The sequence below is a fragment of the Puma concolor genome, chromosome E2 (assembly GCF_028749965.1).
Source record: "Puma concolor isolate L17-30 chromosome E2, mPumCon1.1.hap2, whole genome shotgun sequence".
Classification (NCBI taxonomy): domain Eukaryota; kingdom Metazoa; phylum Chordata; class Mammalia; order Carnivora; family Felidae; genus Puma; species Puma concolor.
The window spans coordinates 47,684,102-47,696,100 of record NC_141681.1 but is presented as its reverse complement, the minus strand read 5'-3'; the positions used below and the strand labels follow the sequence as shown (position 1 = coordinate 47,696,100).

Genomic DNA, 11,999 nt, shown 5'->3' with positions numbered 1-11,999 from the left:
TGCGGGCACACGGGGAAGCAGCCGGAGGGCGGGTGGCAGGGAGACTAGAACACCTGCAGGCTCTTACGAGAAACAGCAGAGGGTGTTGACGGGGACTCCGGGGCCTGCGACAGCCCCGTGGCTCTTCCCCGTGGGCCCCCAGATGGCCAGAGTCCCTTCCTCCAAAGCCTGGTCACCTAAGGTCTGAGCCCCCAAAAGAGGGGAAGGTTGGTTTCAGATACCCCCCCCAGCCCCGCCTCTTCCCCCACCCGCTCAGCTTCCTCTCTCTGTGAGGAACACTTTCACTTCCTGCTACTCCAGGCCTCCCCTCGAAGAACAGGTAGGGGTCCCCAGGGACCGAGCAGCTGGCATTGTCACCCCCCACTGCCTCCCTTCGGTATCCGGTTGCTGCCCGTATGCTGCCCTGGCCAGCGCCACCGGCCTCCTCCCCTTCCTCCCCCTCCCCCTCCCCGTCCTCCTCCTCCTCCTCCACGTCTTCTCCTCTGTGGGACCCAGGCGAGCATCTGCCTCCCTGCGCCTACTCCTGCCTGCTCTCCCCTGGACTGAGCACCTGCTCACTGTCCCCACCCTTCCCCAAACCCTGGGTTTCTGGTCAGCAAGCTATTTATTACCCGCCTCCTATACCACCCCAAGCAAGAATGGAAGCCCCCCGAGAGCGTCCTGTCTATCACCTTCCCCCCGGGGCTAGCACCTCAGTCTGGGCCTGTACTTCTTAAGTGTTTGTTGGGTGCACAGATGAATGGCCGCAGATGTCTCACTCCTGGGACTGCCGCAGGGAAAATATTCAAAAATGCCCACCTTGAGTCATAACCCACTGTAGCTAGGATTGTGTATTGGCTTTAAGAGTTGAGGCCCAGGGGCTCCTGGGTGGCTGTCGGTTGAGCGTCCGACTTCGGCTCAGGTCATGACCTCACGGTCCGTGAGTTTGAGCCCCGCGTCGGGCTCTGTGCTGACAGCTCAGAGCCTGGAGTCTGCTTTGGATTCTACGTTTCCCTCTCTCTCTGCCCATTCCCCGTTCATGCTCTGTCTCTCTCTGTCTCAAAAATAAAATAAAACATTAAAAAAAAATTATAAAAAAAAAAAGAAAAGAGTTGAGGCCTGATAGGGGCACCTGGCTGGCCCAGCCATAGAGCATACGACTCTTGATCTCAGGGCTGTGAGTTCAAACCCCATGTTGGGCATGGAGCCCACTTAAAAAAAATCTTAAAAAAAATTTTTTTTAAAACATTTATTCATTTTTCAGAGATGGAGAGAGACAGAGCATGAGTAGGGGAGGGGCAGAGATACAGAGAGACACAGAATCCGAAGCAGGCTCCGGGCTCTGAGTTGTCAGCACAGAGCCCCATGCGGGGCTCGAACCCATGGACCATGAGATCATGACCCGAGCCGAAGTTGGACGCTTAACCGACTGAGCCACCCAGGCGCCCAGAAAAAAACCTTTTTTAAAAACTAAGAGTTGAGGTCCAGTGGATAGAGGGGACAGATGTGTCACAAAGCAAAAAGCAAAGTGCTTACAATAAAATCTAGGTAGTGAGTACATGGATGTTCCCTGTAAAATTCTCTCCTTTTTTCTGAACGTTTGAAAACTTTCACAGTAGAATGTTGGTGGGGGCGGGAATATCCGAGAGCCCTTCTGTGGTCTGGGAAGGGAGGAGAAGAGGACGTCTGTAACATGATGGCACGTTTACAGAGTGCCTACCATGGGCGGAGCACTTGTCCAGACACGGGGTTGTTACTCAACTGCTCCGCGTCTGTATTATGGCAGCACCGGTTGTCAAAATCTGAAGTGTTCCTGTACCGCTTGGTAAATAGCTGTTGGTTTGGGTCCTCCCCTTGTCCCCTCCCCACCAGGACACACGGGCCTTCCTTCTGGGATCCCCACATCTCCCCACCAGCCAGCCGCTAAAGAACTGACACCTGGCACAGCGAGGGGCTTTGGGCCCATTCTGATCGGTCAGGGTCTCTGCTATATCGTGAATATTACCCTTGGATTGGAGCAGCCTTGAACTTTACCTTCCTCCCTGCCAGAGGCCAGACCATGGCTTGCTGGCCTCCCGCATCCTGAGGATGGCCCAGCCGGAGGACAAGGCCTCTGCAGGCCTCATCGACGGGGAGAGGTGAGAGCTGCGGGGGCTGGGGTCTCCAACTCCTGCCCCCGGATTCAGAAGGCCCTTCCAGCCATCCAATGCCCACACCCCCCATAGGACCCTGAATCTCATCTCGCCCCTGGGCTGCCCCTTGCCCCCTGCACCTTGGACCCCACCTTAGTGTCCAACTGCCCATCTCTAACCTCTGGTCTCCTGGACCCTGCACGTCCCAGGATGGTTCCACCACAGGTGAATGGAGCAGGTGAGACCCCCTTAGGGGTCCTTGGGACCCCAGAGCCACTCCTTCGCCTGCAGAGGACACGGGGGGTGTGGCAGATCCCAGAGCTGGCTACTCAGGATGCGGGAGCCCTTCTTGAGCTGTGGCCACCGGGGGTGAGTACTCACAGCCAGGGACCCTCTCTGACCCTCCCCATGACACCGTGGGTCAGTCAGGACTCCGCTGCTTGCTGGTGACAAACAGCACAAGCCGGGAAAACCAAAAAAGGCCACTTACTGAAAAGTAAGTGGGTTGAAAACCCCGGAAGAAAGGGAATTTCAGCAATGTCTGGATCCTGAGCATTAGACGACTTATAAAGTTCTCTTCATCCCATGTCTTGGCTTGGCTTAAAAAAATTTTTTTAACGTTTACTTATTTCTGAGACAGAGAGAGAGCATGAGTGGAGGAGGGGCAGAGAGAGCCGTCAGCGCAGAGGCCGACGCGGGGCTCGAACTCACAAACCGTGAGATCGTGACCCGAGCCGAAGTCGGTCGCTCAACCAACTGAGCCACCCAGGCACCCCTTGGCTTTGCTTTAAACTGTGCGGAAAGCCGACCGTTTGGGGTTTTGAGGAACAAACACTCGATCCACACAGTAGCTTAGGCAAATAGGCACTGCTCTTTGTACCAGAAAGGCAGCTGCAGGCTCTAGTTTAGCAGCTCGGGACATCAAGGCCAGCTTTTGCAATTCTCTTGGACTTCCTCCGTGGTTGCCCAGTGGCTGCCCCGGGTCCAAGCACGTGTGTGAGCTCCAGGCAGGAGGAAGACGAGAAAGGAAGCGCCTGTTAAAAGAAACAGGAATACCAAAAGCCTTCACAATTGATTCAAAACATACAGAGGGGGGCCCCCGGGTAGCAATACATTGTTTAAAGCTCCCCTGGGGGTTATAAAACCCGAGGTGAGAAACACCACCTACGTCATTATCCGTCTTCTACGGCTGGGCAGATGAGGCCCTCACAACCCTGCAGTTCTGCAAGGGACAGGGAACGGATTAGGATAAGGCAACTAGGGCCTACACAGCTTCCTTCTCGAGGGGGCTCCCTCCTTGTGGTGGCAGAGATGGCTGTCCCCAGCTCAGGGCCACATCTCACAAGCTTAGCAATCCCAGTGTGAAAAGAGTCCTTGTGCCGAAGACCTCCAGCAAAAACCTCGTGGAAGATTTCCTTTGGCTGGGCCTGATTCACATGCCCATCTCTGAACCAATCACAGTGGTTAGAAAGCACTGTCATCCTATTGGCTAGGTCAGGTCACAGACCACCCCTAGGGCTTGGACAGAGTTAGTCCCACCCATGGGCACTAAGGGAGGAAGTGGGTTTCTCTAAAGGAAATTTGGCCAGTGGAACCCAACATAAGGGAAATGGGATGCTGGGCAGGCAAAAGTAACAGACATCAGCACAAATCCTCTCCAAGATGACCTTTGCCTCCACCCCCACCCCCGAACCAGAGTTTCCTGGTCACAGGACACAACTCCAGCCAGGTCCTGGTGTTGAGGACAGGAGCTTCACCAGGAGAAGTCTGCACCTACCAGATCCAGAAGCTTCCTGGAGGTAAGGAGCCTACTCCTGAGTTTCCAGTCCACAGCAAATTTGGTGAGCTTTGCTTCCAAAATAATCTCCCAAATCCTATTTGGTGGCATAAGTGGGATGCAAGCCTAAAGACACAGGAAAAGATGGGGACTTCAAGGGGTAGAAATTTCCCTGTGTTGAAGGGCTGTTGGGGGACTGCAGAACTGAGGAAGAGAGAGTCCCAGGGAAGATGAGGCTGCCACCCTTCAACTTTTCTTCCTTGCCCTTTGTTGCCCCCAACCCTCAGGTGTTTCTCTGGAATACTCTAACCTCTGTATGCCGGACCTGCCCCATCTCCTGGCTTTCCTATCAGCCAGCAGGTACAGGTTACCCGTCAAAAGGGCTAAGGGGGATCCAACTCTAAGGCATCCCACCCACTGCAGCTTCCCATTATCTTTTCTCAGGGATGTTTTGCCCAGAACACTGCTCTTGCCCCCTCCCACTCTAAGGCCAGGAGACCAACAAACAGGTGAGAGGCCACCTTCCAGCCTCCTTGGTCCAGAAGGATGGCACTTCAGGAACCAGACTTCTGTGTTTGAGGGAAGATAGAATGGGGGTCTGAGAGAGCTGTGGGAGGCTCGACTCCTGGGCCTGAGTGACAAGGGACCAGGGACGAAGCCTCAGCTCCTTCGGTAATGAGGCTGGGCATTAATTCTCCTGGTACCCTGAAGGAACCAGGCCTGGCGCCTGGGACATCTGGGACACCTCGGTTGTGCTGGCTCCCAGGTCTTCCACAGACCGGCGGCGTCCAACTCAACATCTCGGAGAAGGTGCTCCCCGTGGTGAACAAGCTGTACCTGGAGACCCATGGAGGGTGGGGTTTGGAGCAGATCACCGCAGAGACACCTCCAGGGACTGCAGAAAGCCACAGTTCAGGTTAGCTGGGTGGGGCAGGGCCCTGGGCCCTTGAAGGATGAGGGAGCTATTGCCGCTGTTCTGCGGGACCCGACCCTCTCCTCACATCCAGCCCCCAGGAACCCTGCCCCTCACCGGGTCTCCTGGGTCGAAGGCCCGCTCAGCCCAGAAGGATACCATCCTGGGCCAACCCTAGCCAGCCTGGTGGAGGAGAAAGAGAAGGAGGACGAGGACGAGGACGAGGACAGCTACAAAGATGAAGAGAAAGGACCTGACGATGTTCTCACCCATCACATCCAGGCTCTGGCCAGGGCCCGGAGCAACTACGTGGGCAGGCAGTTCCAGGGCCTTCGAGCCCGCCTCACCTCAAATGCTGGAGGGCCCCACAGGCCCGGGGACCCAGCCACAGAGCTGCTTCAGGATGTGCGGCACCTCCTTACCGACCTCCAGGATCACTTGTCAAAGGACCCCGACGTCAGGGCTGTCTTTGGGAGCCGGGGGCCTGGGGTCCCCCAGAAGGAGGAGGATCTTGGTAATAAGGAGGACTGGGAGGGAATTTATGGCCAATGCCCCGACCCACTCGGGTTCTCGTTTGCCATCTCCGGGCCTTACGTGTGTGTTTCACACCCAACGTCTTTCTCTCCATCCGTGTGCACCTGTTTGCTTTTCCACTCACGTGCTTTTCCCTCCCTACGGGAACATCTCTCACGTGGGCGACAGCCATACTCCACACCCAGGCTCCCTCTTGCACACGTGTTCCCACCCATGTCTACACTTGTGGGCGGCCAGAAGCCAGGGAGGGCTGGGGGGCGGGGGGGCGGAGGGTACGGTCAAGTGGAGCGAGAGGGTGGACGTGGGTCAGCCTGGCGGCCCTTCGCTCACCGACCTCAACCCCTCACAGGCGCCGCGTTGGAGGCCGCCCTGTGCCGGGCGGTGCTGGAGCCCCTGAAGCCCGCCCTGTGGACGCGACTCCGGACGCTGCGAGCCCGGGAGCTGCGGCGACTGCGGCAGCGACAAACAGCCCTGCGGGCGGGGGCGGGGCCTGAGGGGCAGGGCCCCGCCCCCGCCCTGCGGAGCCGCATCCACGCGCGCCTGGAGCACCTCCACGCCGCCTGCGCCCCACGCCGCAAGGTGGCGCTGCTGCTGGAGGTGTGCAGTGACGTTTACGCGGGCCTGGCTCAGGGCGAGGACCAAGGTAAAGGTTTACCCGCGTCTACCCGGATGTGCGGTGGCTGGAGGATTGGGGAGGCGCGGTGGGAGGCGCCAGTGTGCACGTCGAGGGGAGAGGGTGACCCGCTCTAGCAGGGGGCGTCTACGCGGGCCTGGGGATCCGCCGAGAGGCGTTTGCCGGCCCAGCGAGGTGGAAGGGCAGCCCGCACTCGTGTTCTGGGGATCGGACGGAGGGGTCTGCACGCCCGCCATCCACCTCGGAGCCCGTCCTGCTCCGCCAGAGCCCCTGGGGGCCGACGCCTTCCTGCCCGCGCTGACGGAAGAACTGATCTGGAGTCCGCACATTGGGGAGACGCAGCTGGACGTGGAGTTTCTTATGGAGCTCTTGGATCCGGACGAGCTGCGGGGAGAAGGTGAGCCCCCACCCCGGAACGCCGGGACCCCACAGGGGGCGCCCTGGGGCCAAACAGCCTCGCCCTACAGCAAGGGTTAAACTGCAGGGGGACCTCGGCCACCAGCGTAGCCCGAGAGCTGCGCTGACCACCCCTTCCTGCCCCTAGCCGGGTACTACCTGACCACGTGGTTTGGGGCGCTGCACCACATTGCTCACTACCAGCCCGATGTGGGCCGCGCACCCCAGGGGCTCAGCTCTGAGGCCCGCGCCTCCCTGCGCCAGTGGCACAGCCGGCGAACGCTGCACAGACAGGACAGACAGGACCGCGGAGCCCAGGTGATCGCCCCTCCGGACTGCGGGTGGAGGGGACCGCTGGACCCACTGTCCTTCTGACCCAGGCTCCTGCCTCTCCCCACAGGTCCAACTGCCCTTTGAGGAGCCATGGGCAAGAGACACTGTGCCCAGAGACGGACTATGATAAGGGGTCCCACATCCTCCTGTTCCTCAGGCAAGATTCGGGAGGCGCCGATTTCTGACCCCTGTTGGTTTAGGTGCCAGGAGGCCGCGAGGTTCCCTGGAACAGACCCACCTCTGGGCCTTTGCATTGGCTACTCCATTCTCTAGTATTTATATCGCTCCGTCCCTCCGTTCCTTCAGGTCTTTGGGTGGCTGTCACCTTCTCGGGGAGGCTCTCCCAGACACCCTGTGTAAAATTGCACCTCCTCTGGCTTGACCCTCCCTGCGGCAGGCAGAATAATGCCCCCCCCCAAGACATCCACCTCCTGATCCCCCAAATCTGTGAATATGTTACCTTACATGGTCAAAGGGACCTGACATATGTGACCAAATGAATGATCTTGACATGGGGAGATTATTCTGGATCATCCTGGTGGACCGGTAACATCACAGGAGTCCTCTTAGGAGGGAGGTGGGAGGGTCAGAGTCAGAGAAGGAGATGTGATTTTGTAAGCAGAGGTCAGAGTGATGTGGCCAGGAGCCAAAGACTTGTCTAGAAGCTGAAAAAGACGGGGAATGGATTTCCCCCTGGAACCTCCAGAAAGAATTTGGCCTTTGATTTAGGCCCTAAGACCCGTTTTGGACTTCTGACCTTTAGAACTGCAAGATAATACATTTGTGGTTTTTTGAGCCACTACATTTGTGGTAATTTGTTACAGCAGTGACAGGAAGCTGATATACTCTCTTACCCCAATCTTTATTTTTCTTCCATAGAAATGATCACTTCCTAACATACCATAAAATGTACATATTTATTGTGTTAATTGTCCATAGGCTCCCGTCCCTTGGAACAGCACAGCACCATCCAAGAGAAATACAATGCAAGCTAGGTATGCAATTCTAAATATTCTAGTAGCTACATTACAGAAAAGTAAAAACTCAAGTGAAATTAACTTTAATAACCTATTGGATTTAACTCAGTGTATCCCAAAGGTTATCACTCGTAACATGTGATCAATATCCAAAAATTAGGGGCTCCTGGCTGGCTCAGTCAGAGGAGCGTGTGACTCTTGATCTCAGGGTCGTGGGCTCGAGCCCCACGTTAGGTGTAGAGATTACTTAAAAATTAAAATAATATGTTGGGATGCCTGGGTGACTCAGTCGGTTAAACGTCCAGCTTTGGCTCAGGTCATGATCTCACTGTCCATGAGTTTGAGCCCTGAGTCAGGCTCTGTGCTGACAGCTCAGAGCCTGGAGCCTGCTTCAGATTCCGTGTCTCCCTCTCTCTCTGCCCTTCCCCTGCTCACGCTCTCTCTCTAAAAAATAAACATTAAAAAATTTTTTTTGAATAAAAAAATCCTTAAAAAAATATATCCAAAAATTATCGTGCTATTTAACATTCTTTTTGTGTGCGTGCTAAATATTCAAACTCAGTGTGTACTTTTTTAATGTTTTTCTTTTTTTTTCTTTCTTTGGTTTTTGAAGGAGAGAGAGTGTGCAAGCAGAGGGGCAGAGGGAGAGGGAAAGACTCTCAAGCAGGTTCCACGCCCTCCCACCATAGAGTCTGAGGTGGGGTTTGATCTCACGACCACGAGATCGTGACCTGAGCCAAAATCAAGAGTCAGATGCTTAAATGAACCACCCAAGTGCCCCTCCAGTGTGTATTTTACATTTCAGCACATCTCCATTGGGACCAGTCACATTTCAAGTGCTCAATAGCCACACGGGGCTGAGAGCTACCATTTTGGACAGTGTGGCCTTAGACTGCCTTAGGGAGGCTAGGGATCTCTGTCTTGTTCACAGCTGTATTCTCCGTGCCTAGACAAATGCCTGGCACACAGTAGGTGTGCAGTAAATACAGAGTTTCTGTGGTACACTGAAAATGACTCCCCAAAAGACACCCATGTCCTAACCTCTGGAATCCATGAGTGTTACCTATTTGGAACAGGGTCTTTGCAGATTTTTTAAAAATTATTTTTAATGCTTACTTATTGTCAAGCGAGAAAGAGAAACAGAGCATGAGTGGGAGAGGGGCAGAGAGAGGGAGACACAGAATCCGAAGCAGGCTCCGGGCTCTGAGCTGTCAGCACAGAGCTGAACGCAGGGGCTCGAGCTCACAGACGGTGAGATCGTGACCTGAGCCGAAGTCAGACGCTTAATTGACTGAGCCACCCGGGTGCCCCCATGCAGATGTTTTAAGTCAAGGATCTTAAAATGGGAAGGCTATTCTGGATTGTCTGGGGGAGGGCTCCGAATGCAATCCCACGTGTCCCTGTGAGAGGCAGAGGGAGATTTGAAGACGTGGCCTTGAAGGGTGGAGGGTGGGCGGTCACAAGCCCAGGAAAGGCGTCAGCCACAGATGCCGGGAGAGGCGCCCACCTGATTCTCTCTTAGCGCCTCCAGAAGGAGTGAGGCCCTGTCAACACCTTGATTTCAATCTGGGGATACCGATTCCAGACTCCTGGCCTCCGGAATTGTAGGAGAAGAAATTTCTGTTGTCGTCAGCCACCGAGTTTGTAGTCATTTCTTACAGCAGCTGCGGGAAACTTACCAGTGACTCAGCACTTCGTATAAAAGAGAAAAATTGGGGCGCCTGAGTGGCTCAGTCTATTAAGCCTCTGACTTCAGCTCAAGTCATGATCTCATGGTTTGTGGGTTCGAGCCCCAACGGTGTAGAGCCTGCTTGGGATTCTCTCTCTCTCTCTCTCTCTCTCTCTCCCTCTCTCTCTGCTCCTCCCTGACTCGTGCTTTTTCTCTCTCCAAATAAATAAATAATTTTTTTTTCAAGAGAGAAAAAAAGGGAGTAGAACGAATATCCAGCCCAGTCCTGTTCTAGCGACAAAGGACATGCGTCTACCGATAACAGGAATTAACTAGAAAAATAGGAAAATCCCTCTCAGTCCATTTCGTGAAGAGATGTATTGCCATTAAAATTTTACGTTTCACATTTTGCATTTCATAATCAAAATTCTGTAATTTTATTTTATTTTTTTTTTTTCAACGTTTATTTATTTTTGGGACAGAGAGAGACAGAGCATGAACGGGGGAGGGGCAGAGAGAGAGGGAGACACAGAATCGGAAACAGGCTCCAGGCTCTGAGCCATCAGCCCAGAGCCGACGTGGGGCTCGAACTCACGGACTGCGAGATCGTGACCTGGCTGAAGTCGGACGCTTAACCCACTGCGCCACCCAGGCGCCCCTGTAATTTTAGACAAGTTAAAAAAAAAAAAAAAAAAAAAAAAGGCGTGCCAGGTAGGAGTTCTTTGCAATTGTTTTTTTTTTAATTTTTTTTTTCAACGTTTATTTATTTTTGGAACAGAGAGAGACAGAGCATGAACGGGGGAGGGGCAGAGAGAGAGGGAGACACAGAATCGGAAACAGGATCCAGGCTCTGAGCCATCAGCCCAGAGCCCGACACGGGGCTCGAACTCACGGACCGCGAGATCGTGACCTGGCTGGAGTCGGACGCTTAACCGACTGCGCCACCCAGGCGCCCCTGCAATTGTTTTTAAAAGCCAGAAAGCTTACAATGGCTACACTGGGGAGTGGGGCAGGAAGCAGGGATGGGGGGGGTGATGAGCTACAGGATGTGGCCTCTGATCTTACGATTCAGACACAACTCAGTGGGGTAGCTGCATCCCAAGAGACCCAAGAGATGTGAGGGGACCATCTCCTTTTTCCAGAACCTCCAGGGCAAGCAGGACACTGAGAATTGTATTGTGTTTGTTTATTATGCGCTTATGTACATGTGTATATATTTCTTATCACTGTAGTAAGAATCATACAAGATTTACCCTCTAAAGTGTTTTTAGGTGTGCAGTTCCGTAGCGTTAACTGTATTCACATTGTTGTGTGACCGATTTTTATTTTTGAGAGAGCAGGGAGCAGGGGAGGGGCAGAGAGAGAGAGAGGGGGGTACAAAGGATCTGAAACAGCCTCTGCACTGACAGCAGACAGCCCGATGTGGGGCTCGAACTCATGAACCGTGAGATCATGACCTGAGCGGAAGGCAGACACTTAACCAACTGAACCATCCAGGAGCCCCAGGATTTCTTTCTAAACACCAAATAATAGCGGTCTTTAAACTGGCTGGCTCAGTCGGTAGGGCACGCATGCGACTCTTGATCTCAGGGTCGAGAGTTCCAAGCCCCATGTTGGCCATGGAACCAACTTAAAGAAAACAATAAAAATAGGAGCACCTGGGTGGCCCAGTCGGCTGAGCTTCTGACTTTTTGGCTCAGGTCATGATCTCACTGTCGGTGAGTTCGAGCCCCGCGTCGGGCTCTGTGCTGACAGCTCAGAGCCTGGAGCCTGCTTCCAATTCTGTGTCTCCCTCTCTGCCCCCCTGCTCTGTCTCAATAATAAATAAGCATTAAACTAATAATAATAATTAATAATAATAATACTGGCGCCTGGGTTGCTCAGTCAGTTAATCGTCCTACTTTGGCTCAGGTCATGATGTCACAGTTTGTGAGTTCGAGCCCCGCGTGGGGCTCTGTGCTGACAGCTCGGAGCCTGGAGCCTGCTTCGGATTCGGTGTCTCTCTCTCTCTCTCTTTCTCTCTGCCTCTCCCCTGCTTGTGCACACTCTCTCTTTCTCTCTCTCTCAAAAATAAAATAAAAAACATTAAAAAAAATTTGTAATAATAAAAGTTTCTTGTTCTCTTAAAATAATAATAAAGACCTAATGATAGTCCATTGTATGTATATACCACGTTTTGCTTTTCCAGTCAGCTTTCTATGGAAAATTGGGTCGTTCCCACCCTCTTGGCTATTGCGAATAATGCTGCAATGAACAAGGGGTGCAAACATTTTTTCAAGATCCTGCTTTCATTTCTATTAGATAAATACCCAGAAGCGGAATGGCCGGATCCGACGGTAATTTTATGTCTTATTTTTTAAAGGAACCTCTAAACTTTTTCCCATAGGAACCGTGCCATTTTACATTCCCACCAGCAAAGCACAAGAGGGTGGGGTTTTTTTTGTTCTTTTTTTGTTTTGTTTTGTTTTGTTTTTGTTTTTTAGTGACAGAGTGCAAGCAGGGGAGAGGGGCAGAGGGAGAGAGAGAGGAGAGAAAATCCCAGGCAGCCTCCGTGCTCAGCATGGAGCCACATGCCGGGCTCGATCCCATAACCCTGGGATGACAACCTGAGCTGAAATCAAGCGTCAGACGCTCAACTGACTGAGCCACCCAGGC

At 53.5% G+C, this 11,999-nt stretch overlaps 1 protein-coding gene across 2 annotated transcripts; it reads left to right on the top strand.

The window, feature by feature from the left end:
- The first annotated feature begins 126 nt into the window (after window positions 1-126).
- Window positions 127-7,948, top strand: RINL (Ras and Rab interactor like). Of its 2 annotated transcripts, none has more exons than XM_086689703.1 (12): window positions 127-319; window positions 2,029-2,117; window positions 2,321-2,480; window positions 3,808-3,910; window positions 4,176-4,248; window positions 4,333-4,397; window positions 4,655-4,804; window positions 4,896-5,315; window positions 5,685-5,978; window positions 6,235-6,366; window positions 6,514-6,683; window positions 6,766-7,948. In XM_086689703.1, the coding sequence occupies exons 2-12, from the start codon at window positions 2,068-2,070 to the stop codon at window positions 6,823-6,825; spliced, it is 1,677 nt and encodes a 558-aa protein (XP_086545829.1). In that variant the 5' UTR covers window positions 127-319; window positions 2,029-2,067; the 3' UTR covers window positions 6,826-7,948. The 2 variants fall into 2 exon arrangements, with proteins under 2 accessions (XP_086545829.1, XP_086545828.1); XM_086689702.1 differs by having other exon boundaries at window positions 1,852-2,117.
- Window positions 7,949-11,999: the final 4,051 nt, after the last annotated feature.